This window comes from Mobula hypostoma, chromosome 7 (genome assembly GCF_963921235.1).
Source record: "Mobula hypostoma chromosome 7, sMobHyp1.1, whole genome shotgun sequence".
Lineage (NCBI taxonomy): Eukaryota > Metazoa > Chordata > Chondrichthyes > Myliobatiformes > Myliobatidae > Mobula > Mobula hypostoma.
Window position 1 is genome coordinate 161,788,993 of NC_086103.1, and position 12,713 is coordinate 161,801,705.

General features: G+C 39.7%; 1 protein-coding gene across 4 annotated transcripts in view; it reads right to left on the reverse strand.

Moving 5' to 3' along the window:
- The window catches only part of c2cd3 (C2 domain containing 3 centriole elongation regulator), a 170,524-nt gene that overhangs the window by 24,073 nt on the left and 133,738 nt on the right, over positions 1-12,713 (reverse strand). For 2 of the 4 annotated variants that reach the window (XM_063054447.1, XM_063054445.1), the window contains 2 exons: positions 10,294-11,332; positions 9,051-9,159 (listed from right to left, as the gene is read on the reverse strand). In XM_063054447.1, coding sequence (XP_062910517.1) covers positions 9,051-9,159; positions 10,294-11,332 — 1,148 coding nt within the window. Of the gene's footprint in view, positions 1-9,050; positions 9,160-10,293; positions 11,333-12,713 lie in introns of those variants that run through there. The other 2 variants (XM_063054448.1, XM_063054449.1) reach the window with 2 other exon arrangements.

Below are 12,713 nucleotides of genomic sequence, written 5' to 3' on the forward strand. Positions count from 1 at the left end.
CAACATACTATTCGGGAATCTTGTTCTCACCCACAGAACTTCCTTTCCATTCCCCTAACTAATGAATCCCCTATCACTGCAGTGTGCTTCTTCGCCCTACTTCCCTTCTGAGTCATAGACTCAGTGCCAGAGACCTGACCACTGTGACTTTTCTCTGTTAGGTCAAACCCACCCCCTGTCCCCAACAGTATCCAAAGTGATCTACCTGTTGTTGAGGTGAATGGCCACAGGGGTTAGAACATTGAAAAGTGGGGAGTAGAGCTGGAGCACAAGGGTCAACAAAGGAAACTCATTTAGCAGCTATCATCTGAAAAGGTGTAGAAGGAACCTATATTTTCATTCCTCAATTTGATTTTCAGCCCCTTTAACAATACAGGAAATGCCTGTTTACATTGCAAATTACCATTTTACATTCTCACATGCCATTTTTGTCACTGCAAACTAAATTGTTATTAAAATTTTGAAAATATATTGATAATCTGGAATTTGTTGCCAGAAGAAGTGGTGGAATCGGATACAATTACTATGTTTAAGAGGTACTTAAACATAATACTTACACACAAGACAGGATATTCTCCTAGTGGGCACAAATGGGATTAACAGAAATGGGCAACATTGGTATGGGAGAAGTAGGCCAAAGAACCCAAAGAAAATGCACACAGCCTTTGTTGCTGCACAGCTGCAATTTTGTTTCATATAACGTTAATATAATTTAGAAATTGTGCTAATATAATTTTCAAATCTATGTTAATATAATTGTGTAATACCCTGCAATTAACTGTTAATTGTTCTAAATAATAAACATACCACAACTTTTACTCTGAAACATTTTACAGCAGGGTTTCTCAACCAGGGTTCCATGAGAGCTCACTAGGGGTTCCCTGAGAGATTGTCATTAAAAAACAAGCATTGTTTTTTGAACTTCGTGCAACATTCGATGCTGGTGCTCGCAGTAGTGGGCAGTGACTGAGCAGACCCCTTAGTAATCTTGTCAGAGGTCTCTCAGCCCAGTTTGGCAGTACACAGTAGGGCCGTGTTCATTCTGTTTTTGACGCGAGGTAGGGGAGACTGTTGATAAGTTGTGATTGCTATACTGCACAAAGGAGAGGATAGTAGGCTGATAATTGGCGAGTGCTGTATTGCATGGAGAAGACTGTAGGCTGAAAACTGGTGAGCGCTGTATTGCACGGAGGGTGGATGGTAGGCTGATGAGGAGCCTGAAGTGCGTTTTCTGAGCATTGAATGGACTTGCCCAACTTGTCCTGTGATATCAGCCTCTCCCTCCTGAATTACACCCCCCCCCAACTTCCCCTATGTGCTGCCGACTGACTTATAGGAGTGAACAAACTCTACCGGTGTAGCAGAAAATTGGAGGGAAATTTTCATTCTAAAGACAGTACAGTGTGGCAATTTTTGAAGAGGAGGAATGAGATGGAAGAGGAGGATTTGAGGCCTAGGGCTACGGACAATTCTGATAAGGTTAATGATGAAGAATTACAATCTTCTGAGTAATTTACTGCACTAGTGCAACAATGGACACAAAAAAAGTCCGTCTTTTTTTTAACAAAACTATAAAAGTTTATTTGCACAATTACACAAAGTACAATATACAAGACAGTGAATAAATTCAAATTCAAATATGATTACCATCATCTATAAAACAGTCAATTCCCCGGGGGCCCACGGCTCCTGGAAATCCCCCACTGTACCCATTGTGACAGCATTCTACCTCTCCAAGGAAAGCTGGGCATGAATGCATCCTAACAAGAGGGGCAGGCAGTCAGCCCTGGCAAAGCCTTCGACCTTCAACCACCTAGACCTGCGACTGACCATCTCGGACAGACCTAGGAGCAAGCTCATCAGTAAATCCTCCTGTCAACCCTTCCCCTTTCATACTGAGTGCCTGTATATCAGGAGCACGGGGCTGAAGTGCAGCCAGAACCTGAGCAGCAGCCCCTTCAGATACTCAAACGGGGGCTGCAACCTCTCACACTCCATACAAGCTTTGTACAGTGACTCCTCCCAGCCACAGAATGGACAGGTGGATGGGGTGTCAGTGAACCTGCTTATAGACCTGTTGCGTGGTACTGCCCTATGCAACATCTTCCACCCCAGGTCCCCAATGGTTGGCTAAAAGCTCATTCTCCACTCAAAAAGAGCACTGACAATTAATTTTGGATTATTATATCTACAACTTACTGATCATGCTAATGAACAGTGAGCTCTAGATTTAATAATTTTTATGCAGGTGTTTCCTGAGACCCGAAAACGATTTCAAAGGTTTCTTCAGGGCAAAAAGGTTGAGAAAGGCTATTTTAGAGCTTCAAAGTACTGTATTTACATTGTCAGTGTTTCAGTTACAACACTGTTACAAATTGTAATAATAAACACCAATCATCTTCCTAGCTCTTTGCTTCATCCCTCCTCCTCCAAGTTTCACTCCCAATCAGTTCCCCTCCACCACCGCTCTTCTCCACCTAGCAGAATTTGTCCTCACTCTAAACAATTTCTCCTTTAGGTCCCCCCACTTCCTTCAAACTAAAGGGGTAGCCATGGGCACTCACATGGGTCCCAGCTATGCATGCCTCTTTGTCGGCTATGTGGAAAAGTCTATGTTCTAAGTCTACACTGGTGACCACCCCCCACTTTTCTTACACCACACTGATGACTGCATTGGTGCTGCTTCCTGCACCTGTGTTGAACTCGTCGATTTCATCCACTTTGCCTCCAACTTCCAACCTGCCCTCAAATTCACTGGGTCCATTTCCAACACTTCCCTTCCTTTTCTCAATCTCACTGTCTCTATCTCCAGAGACAGTTTATCCACCAATATCCATTATAAACCAACGGACTCTTTTTGCCCTCAGCAGCATCTCTTCCATTTCACGCATGTCTGTTCTTAGCCCATCCTCCCGCCGCGCTACCAGGGATAGGGTTCCTCTTGTCCTCATCTACCATCCCACCAGCCTCCGCGTCCAGCACATAATTCTCCAAAACTTCCGCCAGCTCCAACTGGATCCCACCACCAAACACATCTTTCCCTCTCCCCACTTCCTGCTTTCCGCTGGGAAAGCTCCCTACACGACTCCCTTGTCCATTTGTTCCTCCCCACTGACCTCCCTCCTGGCACGTCACCTGTCCCTACACCTCCTCCCTCACTACCATTCAGGGCCCCAAACAGTCCTTTCAGGTGAGGTAATACTTCACCTGTGAGTCTGTTGGGGTCATATACTGTGCTCAGTGCTCTCGGTGTGGCATCTTATATATTGGTGAGACCCGACGTGGATTGGGAGACTTTCTTCGCCAAACATCTACACTCCGTCTGCCAGAACAAGCGGGATCTCCCAGTGGCCACCCATTATAATTCCACTTCCCATTCCCATTCTGGTATGTCCATCCATGGCCTCTTCCACTGTCAGGATAAGGCAACACTTTCACACTTAGACTGGAGGAACAACACCTTATATTCCATTTGAGTAGCCTCCAACCTGATGGCGTGAACATCGGTTTCTTAAACTACTAGTAATACCTCTGCGCCCCCTCCCCCACCTTCACCATTTCCCATTCCCTTGAACCCTTTCTCATGTTATGTCCTTGCCTGTCCTCCTGTGCTCCCCCCTTCTTTCTTCCATGGCCTTCTGTCTCTTTCACCAATCAACTTCCTAGCTCTTTGCTTCATCCCTCTCCCTCCAAGTTTCACCTATCACCTGGCATTTCTCTCTCCACTCTCCCCCACCTTTCAAATCTACTTCTCAGCTTTTTTTCTCCAGTCCTGCTGAGTTCCTCCAGCATTTTGTGTCTGTTGCTCGGATATCCAGCATCTGCAGATTTTCTCGTTTGACAAGTGGAAGTCAGTCACATTTGTAATAAAGACACACAAGAAAAAGTTTAAGATTTTCTTTGTTGCATTGAATTTGATTATATCTTTCAATTAATAAATAAAACCAAAAGTATGTGATCTTTCAGTTTTCATTCTAAATATTTATAGAATGCACGTTACAAATAAAAACATTTAAAGTTTTAAAGTGCTACACAGTTTTTGCTCCTTGTAAAAATTTCCTGCTCAGAGCAATGGGTGGTCTGTGCAATTGTACAAAAAATTAGTAGAAACACTGACCACTGCCAACTCTTTCCTGGTTTTGCTGCCATCTAAAAATTTTAATATGTTCTATTTTTTAATCAGTTGTTTTGCTGTTTTACTGCTGTGTGCCTCCAACGAACTCACAGTTGCACCTGCAAACGGCTGAGAGGAGCCCACATAAATGCTGTTATCTGATTTTACCATAAAACAGACACTCTTTTACAGCTTAGGTTTGTTTACACCAACTGTAGCACTAATGATGACTCAGGTCAGCTAATAAATCAGAAATAAATGATCATATCTTCCCTGTCCCAGAAATGTCCCTAGCATTGTAAGTTAAATTCAGTTTGCCAGGTACACATCGAATCAATTAAGTATAAAATTTAAGAAACCCTACAAGACTAAGTGTTTACAACATATTTGTAACTACATGTTCTACTTGTTCAAGTGATCTCATAATGAGATGATTGCAACAGGCAGCCTTCAGGGCAGCCAGAATGAAGTAAACAGGATTGATGGAACACTGTGTGTCAGAACATTGTAATATAAAACCAGTTATGTAAGGATAGTTGATAATCTTTCTATGTAACAGAAGAAGGCCCAGGAGGCATAAAATGATAGGTTATTTTTGAGCACTTCTTTAGTTTACTCTTGAAAACATGTTTTCTAATCCCCTATACTCTCATGTTTATTTCTGCAAGAGGAAATATCCAAATGGAAATTTAAAAATAAATACTTTGCTGGAGATCAACAGTTTAAATTTAGTAATATTTTCCCAAATCTTTGTAAGATTGGTGGAATAAGAGAAACTTGTTTCTCTACTTCTGAAAAATAATGTAAAGGGAAAGAACTTTTAGGTCATTCAGTTATGTACACAACTGACCTGCATTCTGGTTAATTGGTCCACTGGTTAATTGCGATAGCTGCTTAATTGGAACAACTCTTAAAGAACAAAAACTAATTGAGAAAATAGTCCTTTTATGTATTTGGGATGCCATGATGCTTAATTGGGACAGAAGACTGTTGCTGAACAGTTTCTAACTAGCATCAGTTGTATCAACTTGTGTGGCCATTAGTAGATTCTACGCTGTGTTTAGAGTGAACAGTTTTTCAATAGCGTCAGTTGCATGTGTTTGTGTTTAAAAAAAAAACAGTGATTTATGGCACTGATAGTTGGCGAGAAAATGGCAGTAAGACAATTCAGAACTGTTTTGCTCACTGCAGTTTCAAACATTCCGGCTTGGAGATGCCAGAAACAACTGAGAGTGAAAATGAAACAATTTCACTACTTCAACAAGTTAGGGACTAAGAAGAATTTGAAGGTATCGAGAATCATAGAAACATAGAAAACCTACAGCACAATACAGGCCCTTTGGCCCACGAAGCTGTGCCGAACATGTCCTTACCATAGAAATTATCTACGGTTACCCATAGCCCTCTATTTTTCTAAGCTCCATGTACCTGTCTAGGAGTCTCTTAAAAGACCTTATTGTATCCACTAAAAGACCCTACGTATCCGCTTGAATCATCTTGAATGCTATGAAGAAAATGAGGATTTTGAGGATGCAATCGTTGAAAACATTCCATGAAGGCAGTCTACAATCTGCACCAATTTTGTTCATTTTAGTCAATCAAAAGAACATGGCAGCACGTTGGTTGTCTGTTGTATCTGACGATAACAATGAAGCCTGGGCAGGTAGTTTTTCAAGTGGAAAAGCCATTACAATGGTACAGTCCACTCTTGCAACCTCTGGGTCCAGTGGTATGAGGAGAAACAGGGGTCTTCCTTGGTTGCTGTGGATAACCATAACTTCTTCTGTGCTTTATCAGCCCTTCGCACTCCACAAAACGTTGTGGAATGCCCAGTCCGCCAGAATTGACTTTGCATGCTAAGATAGGTACGTCGCTATTTCACCAGGGTATAAGGCCCACTGCTCTCATCACCCGGTTTACCCTGCCTTTTGAAGTGGTGTACTGGGGTGTGGCCGCAAATGTGTACAAAAAGCTACTTGGAGCCACGAGTGAGAGCTGAATGTCTGGTGGCAACCAAAGGTGATTGAGCTGCCTCAGAATGGACATGACATGCTCCTTCACCAGAGGTGCTGCCCCTCGTTGGACACTACATACATGACAGCATACACTGGATGAATTGCTCCGTTAATAACTATTTGGAACTAATACACTGTTTAATAGTACTGCAATAGCACTACAGGTTTCCCCCGCCATCTGAAGGTACAGCGTTCCTATGAAACAGTTCGTAAGCCGAAATGTCGTAAAGTGAAGAAGCAATTACCATTTATTTATATGGGAAAATCTTATGAGCGCTCGCAGACCCAAAAATAACCTACCAAATCATGCCAAATAACATATAAAACCTAAAATAACAGTAACATACAGTAAAAGCAGGAATGATATGATTAATACACAGCCTATATAAAGTAGAAATACTTTTCCACAATCACTGCCGACACTGTTTGCTGAAGCGAAAATCTCACACAAGTACTCTCGGCAGAAAATCTCACGCAAGCGCTGTCCGCAGAAACACGGTGCAAGCGCTCTCCAGTAACCTTTAAGCTATGAAGCTGCCAAATCATACCAAATAACACGTAAAAATACGCAGCCTATATAAAGTAGAAATAATGTATGTACAGTGTAGTATCACTTACCGGAATTGGGACAGCGCCAAGCACACTGATGATGGTGTATTAGACTGAGTCGTTGCAGGTTGGGTGGTGCAGTGACCCCCACCCTCCAGGCTGCCGACCGATACATTGCCGCGAGGCATGCAGGAGTCCAGCGGTAGCCGGGAGGCACACAGCACATCTTTAAGAAAGAAGCTGAAATAAACACGCTAATTAATTAGGTGCTGCCCGACACATAATTGTCGGCTCAGATCAGTGCCGATTGCATCGCCTCTGATCGGGGCCGACAATTACGTGTGGGGCGGCACGTAATTAACTAGCATGTTTATTTCGGCTTTTTTCTTAAAGATGTGCTGTGTGTCTCCTGGCTACTGCTGCATTCTCCACGAATCGGTACTGTATCTGTCCGCGGCCTGGGTGTTGGGGTGGTGGGACACTGGTGTGTCATCTCATCGTCTGTTTCCATTAGAGCAGGCGGCTCATCTTCTCCTATGACTGCCCGCCTTGACGTCGGAAGGTCAAGGTTCGTCATCTGCTGTGGCTGATGTGGAAGGCTTGTTTGACTGCTGAGCCTCGCGCACTTTTCTATCATACAGTTCTTTGTAAGGACTGAAACCACCTTGCAAATATCCCCTAAACCGATGTACCCTTTCAAAATTAAAGTCGTACTTTACCATTGCAGCGAAAATCTCACACAGTGGCTTCACGCTGATTTTGCTACTGCATTCGGTTTCGATTGTTATCCTTTCCTCTTCCAATTGCATCAGCTCTTCATCTATCAGTTCTTGGTCATGGGATGCCAAAACCTCTTCAACATCATCTTCGTCAGCTTCCACAAGTCAAACTCACTTTGTCCTTACTTTGTTCACCACGATCAAAACGCTTAATTATGTCTAGTTTTACGCTAAATGTAACACCCTTAAGAGCTCTTTCAGGCTTTTCCAATACCTCAGAACTCATCTTGCAAACGGCTGCTCAATGCAATGTGTTAAAGCAATGCCGTTCCGAATCCGGGGGAGTGCGGCTGCTCGGGGCGCGCGCGGCTTTTTATCGCATGCTGATTTTTTTCGTAACAGTGAAAACACCTCCTGAAAACGAAAAAAGGGTACTAATGTAGGTCTTTCGTAACAGTGAGGTTTTGTAAAGCGAACGTTCGAAAAGCGGAGGACACCTGTAATAGAGTTCTAATTCTGTATTTCAGTTAAATACATAATTTGTTACTCAGTTAAATGATAGCATTCTTTTATACCTTTTTAACTATTTCCATAAAACTTCAGCTAATTGTAGCAGCTACTTGATTGGGCCAAAACGTCCAACTCCCAATGTGTCCCAATTAACCAGAATCCACTGTATTTGATTGTCACTATAAACAGAACTATGCAATCTCCTGAGAGAGCCAATTAAATAAATAAAAATATGGAGAATTCCTCTCTGATCTCTTTAGTTAATTAAAACTAGCCCACAGACTACTTTTGTTCTGTTTTGTCAACATGTTTGACAAAATACATTTAACCTGCTTGAAAGAACAATATCATCATGAACAAAACAAAGATTACTGCAACACAATGGCAAAACAGTAAAGGTTAAGATATATAGCAAAACTCCATTAATCTGACATGCTAATGATTTTGATGGTGCCAGACTAGATTTTCTGCACTATTGGATGCTATTTTTATTAATATTCTAATTTTAATTCATATTTGAAAACAATATTGCACAGTAAGATAACACAGTTGCTAGTTAACCCAGATAAGTTTCAAACAAACACAGTAAGGAGGATAAGAGCTTCAGATATCTCATTATTATTTTTATTCTTCCCTTCAAGTCATCAATTTTATATTTTTCTATATTTGATGGATACGGGTGGGTTAAATGATAGGGCTAATATTTATCAAAAATACTGCAGACATTCGATATCTGAAATAAAAATTGTATGTTTACATGAGTATGTGACTAGAGTTCCAAACTAGCCAGTGACATTTTCCTTATCTTCTGTGACAGCCTGTTATGTTCTACTGTTGACTGAAATGCACAATCAGCAGTTGTTTAATTCGGATTTTGAATAACAGTATATATGTTACCTATTACTATTTGAAAACAGGTTCAACAAAAGGATGTGCTTCTGATTATTAGTTAGGTATATGAGACAATGATAGTTCTTGGGGATGTTAAAATGAACTTGTTCTTATACAACCTAATGTATAAACCAGGGAAACCCACCTTGATTACATATGAAGTTTTAAATACTTAAAAGAACTGAGCTGTTAAAATATTATAAAGCATCCTTTGAGCAGCATAACTAATGCAAAGGAAAAATTAAAGCTTACTGGATTTGTTGCTGGTGTATGGAACGACCGTGGAACATTTAGCATTCTCATTGAAGCTTCTAAATGACTCGGTGGAAGAAAAAAGTTTGGAATTATAACTGGATCTGGTCTGAACAAAATTGTTAAAGATTATTAACATCAATGACTTCATAAGTATAATTTCTTCACAGCAGCCACCTTCAGTTTGCCCAAAGCTATATAACTAAATGGGACTGAACTGGATTTGCAACATTATCCTTTGCATCCATTTCCAACAATTCAAGTTACTCATGCATATCAGAAATTAGATATAAAGGTGACAAGCAAATATGTTAAAATAGTTTTTATCCAGGGAATAAATTACAATGAATCAGGGAAGAAAAAGATGTGACACATGTAATTCTATCCAGTAAAACTTTTCCTTCACAACTACAAAAGTACTCACAATGACTTGTACCATATAAAATAGCAAAATTTCTAAGGGAATTTTACAAGAGTGTTATCAGACAAACTCTGACTATGAGATATGATTTGTTCGATATAGTCATCAACCCCTTTCCCTTTCCACTTTAAACCTATGTCTCTAGTTTTGAACTCCCCTACCCTGGGGAAATGGATTTTGGCTATTCACTTTATCTGTGCCTTTCATAACTTTATAAACCTCTTTAAAGTCACTCCTCAACCTCCTGTGCTTCAGGGAAAAGAAAATCCTAGCCTATTCAGTTTTTCCTTACAATCCAAGCCCTTCAGTCCCAGTAACATCCTTGTAAATATTGTTTTGCATTCCTTCCAGTTTTATAGATCAATACAGCAGGGTAACCAGAACTGCACACAGATCTTCAACAGTGACCTTACCAATGCCTTGTACAGCTGTAATGTAATGTCCCAACTCCTGTACTCAATGTTCTGACCAACAAAGGAAAATCTGTCAGACTCCATCTTCTTTATCATCGCAACTTTCAAGGAACTATGCACTTGCACCTGCCCCTGCCCCCAGTTCTCTCTGTTCTACAACACTACCTATTTTATATTTAAAAAATCACTTCACAAAGAAAATTCAATCAACATTAATCTAATGTATTAAGCAATGGCCAACTTAATAAACAGAAATTTCAGAAAATGCTTTGTTTAACAAATTAAATGCATTGAAGACCAAAAATAATCGCAGACCAGAAGAGAAGGCTTTCCCTGGAATACATCAGGAATCAATACATTTCTAAGTAAAAGTTGACTTTACATGCATCATCAAATATGCAAAGGATACAACTGGTCTGAAAATTTATCTCCTTCAGTATCTGTTTCAGCAGTTCCCTTGTGTTTTCTGTGAACATCCTCTCCACCAGCTTCTAAAACCTGTGGCTCTTCATTGCTGTCTTCGATATGAGATACTTGGTTCTCTTCATTTTCAAGTTCTTTTGTTTTATTACCATGGCAATAGTTTTCATGAATACTTCTTATTCTAAGATCTGTTTCGTCCTTATCCATTGGTGAAAATGTTCTGCTGGAGGAAATATCAAACCTTGTAAAGTCTTTATTTTCTCGTGTCAAGTCTGCTTCACCACTGTTTGAGAAAAATGTGTCGAGATCATCAGAGAACCGTCTTTCTTGTAACTTTACATCTAAGCCACATTCACTTTGGAGAATTAAATTCTCGTTTAACATATCAAGTTCTGTTACTTCATTTACTGAAGACTTTTCTGTATGAGGGGACTCAGAAGCTGCGATACTGCTAGGTAACTTGTAATTTTCATTTTGCAGTACCTCAGTAAACACCTCATCATCCACACTAATGGAAACTACTTCTTGTTCATTAGTCACACTTCCATTTCCAATTGGTTCTGATGTTTCTCTTTTAGCTTCATACTTATGCTTATTATCCTCTTCTAAATCTGATAAAATACTAGACCAAGGGCTAGTTCTGTCTGTCATAACAGTCACATCATTTAAGGTTTTTGGCTGTATCACATCTTCTTCATATTCTTCTTCACTAAACCCGTCACTTGCATAACGGTTTTGCTGGTGTTCAGCTTCTACACTGTACTCGTTATTCTGGTCATTCATGTTGCCTTTATCAAAAACTTCATTATGTTTATTCTGTCCCAATTCTAAATTTGCTGGTGCACAGAAATGAGGAAGGTGGATCTTCATGTTCTTTCTCTCTGGTGGCTGTGTATTAAGTAAATCTTGTTGTTTCCCATTTTCTGATTGCTGTGGTATATCTTCTGCTACTTCTTCTTCATCTTCAATGTCCCGTGCAGAGGGGTTCTGATCAGTAATATCAGCTTTGTTTCTCTGCAAACCAGCTAGATTATGAAATTTAAGCATGGATATGAAATGGAAATAATTAAGTATTTTCATGAATCATTTAGTATTTATCAAATAAATGAATTATCAGTGGTGCCTAGAATTAGATTATACCTAGAGCTAGTAAGTGAAAAAGCAAGAAACTTACCTTACCCTTAGCAACGTGAATACATACACTGGGCACCCAGAGAAGAGACAAGAAGATAGTATTACAGATGCCTTGCCCATAAGTAATATTATAGAGTTAGTTCCTCTATATGGCCAGTTGACTCCCAAACAGAAATGGCATGCAAACAGAACTTTAATTACTGTATTCAGTAAAGGAAACTACTTAAAGCAGTTTTTGAATAATGTAAGTACCAGTATTTCAGATGTAATGTGGTAATTTAGATATGATGACATAACATTGAGGTTATGGGATCTTGCTCAGTAAGGAAATCTAAGACATTAACACAGGTCTATAAAAAGTTGGCCAAAAGGTGCAATACTTCTAATTCTTTAGGAGTAGAGGGAAAGAAGTCAAACAAATAAGAGTGAAGGACATCGTACATTATGCTACCACCATGAATAAGGAACAGCTGCAGACATCCCTTAATAACTGGAGACCAATTCTCTTTGCAGATGTGTAATGCAGTAGGAGTGCAAGAAAAGGGGGAGAAGGAAAAAAAATTAAAGAAAAGTAAGTGTATACACGGAAGCTCTTCCAGTTAAAACAACCAATTTTTGAAATAATTGTGTGTACAAATGATAGGTTTATATATTTAATTTTGAAAGTATGTACTTGTATTATTGATATCATAAGAGATGGATGAAGAATCCAAAGTCTGAAAATTATCTTAATTTCTTTGATTGTAACTTGAACATGTGCTAATAAAAAATATTGACAAAAGCTATTCGGAAACTACAAATGATTTAACTGCAGTCCTTATAGTCAATATATCATAATGGCCAGAATCTGCAGTTAGCAATAGAGTTACAGCACCTCCCTAACCATGGAAGTTTCACAAAAAGATCTTTGTAGACTGACACTTTTTACTTACTGTCTGCTACTGTCAGAGATAAGTGCCAAGGCTTACATATAGATGTGATGTCATGAATCAGATTTAAAATACTAACTTATTTTCACGAGTATCCTCAATTAACCTTTTAAGCATTATGAAGAGTGCCTGATAAAGATAGATGTACGCATAAAATAAATTCCTTGCATTTTGGAATACTGATGTCAGTAGTCTTCATACCACAACCAAAACTTAGCTTTTCAGGGCCAAATATTTTGCTCAGCATCAATATAGAATGCCATTAGAAATATAGGAATTAGGCCCTAAGACACTCAAGTCTGCATCAGCAATGGATGATCTAAACTTCGCTTAGGCTCCACTT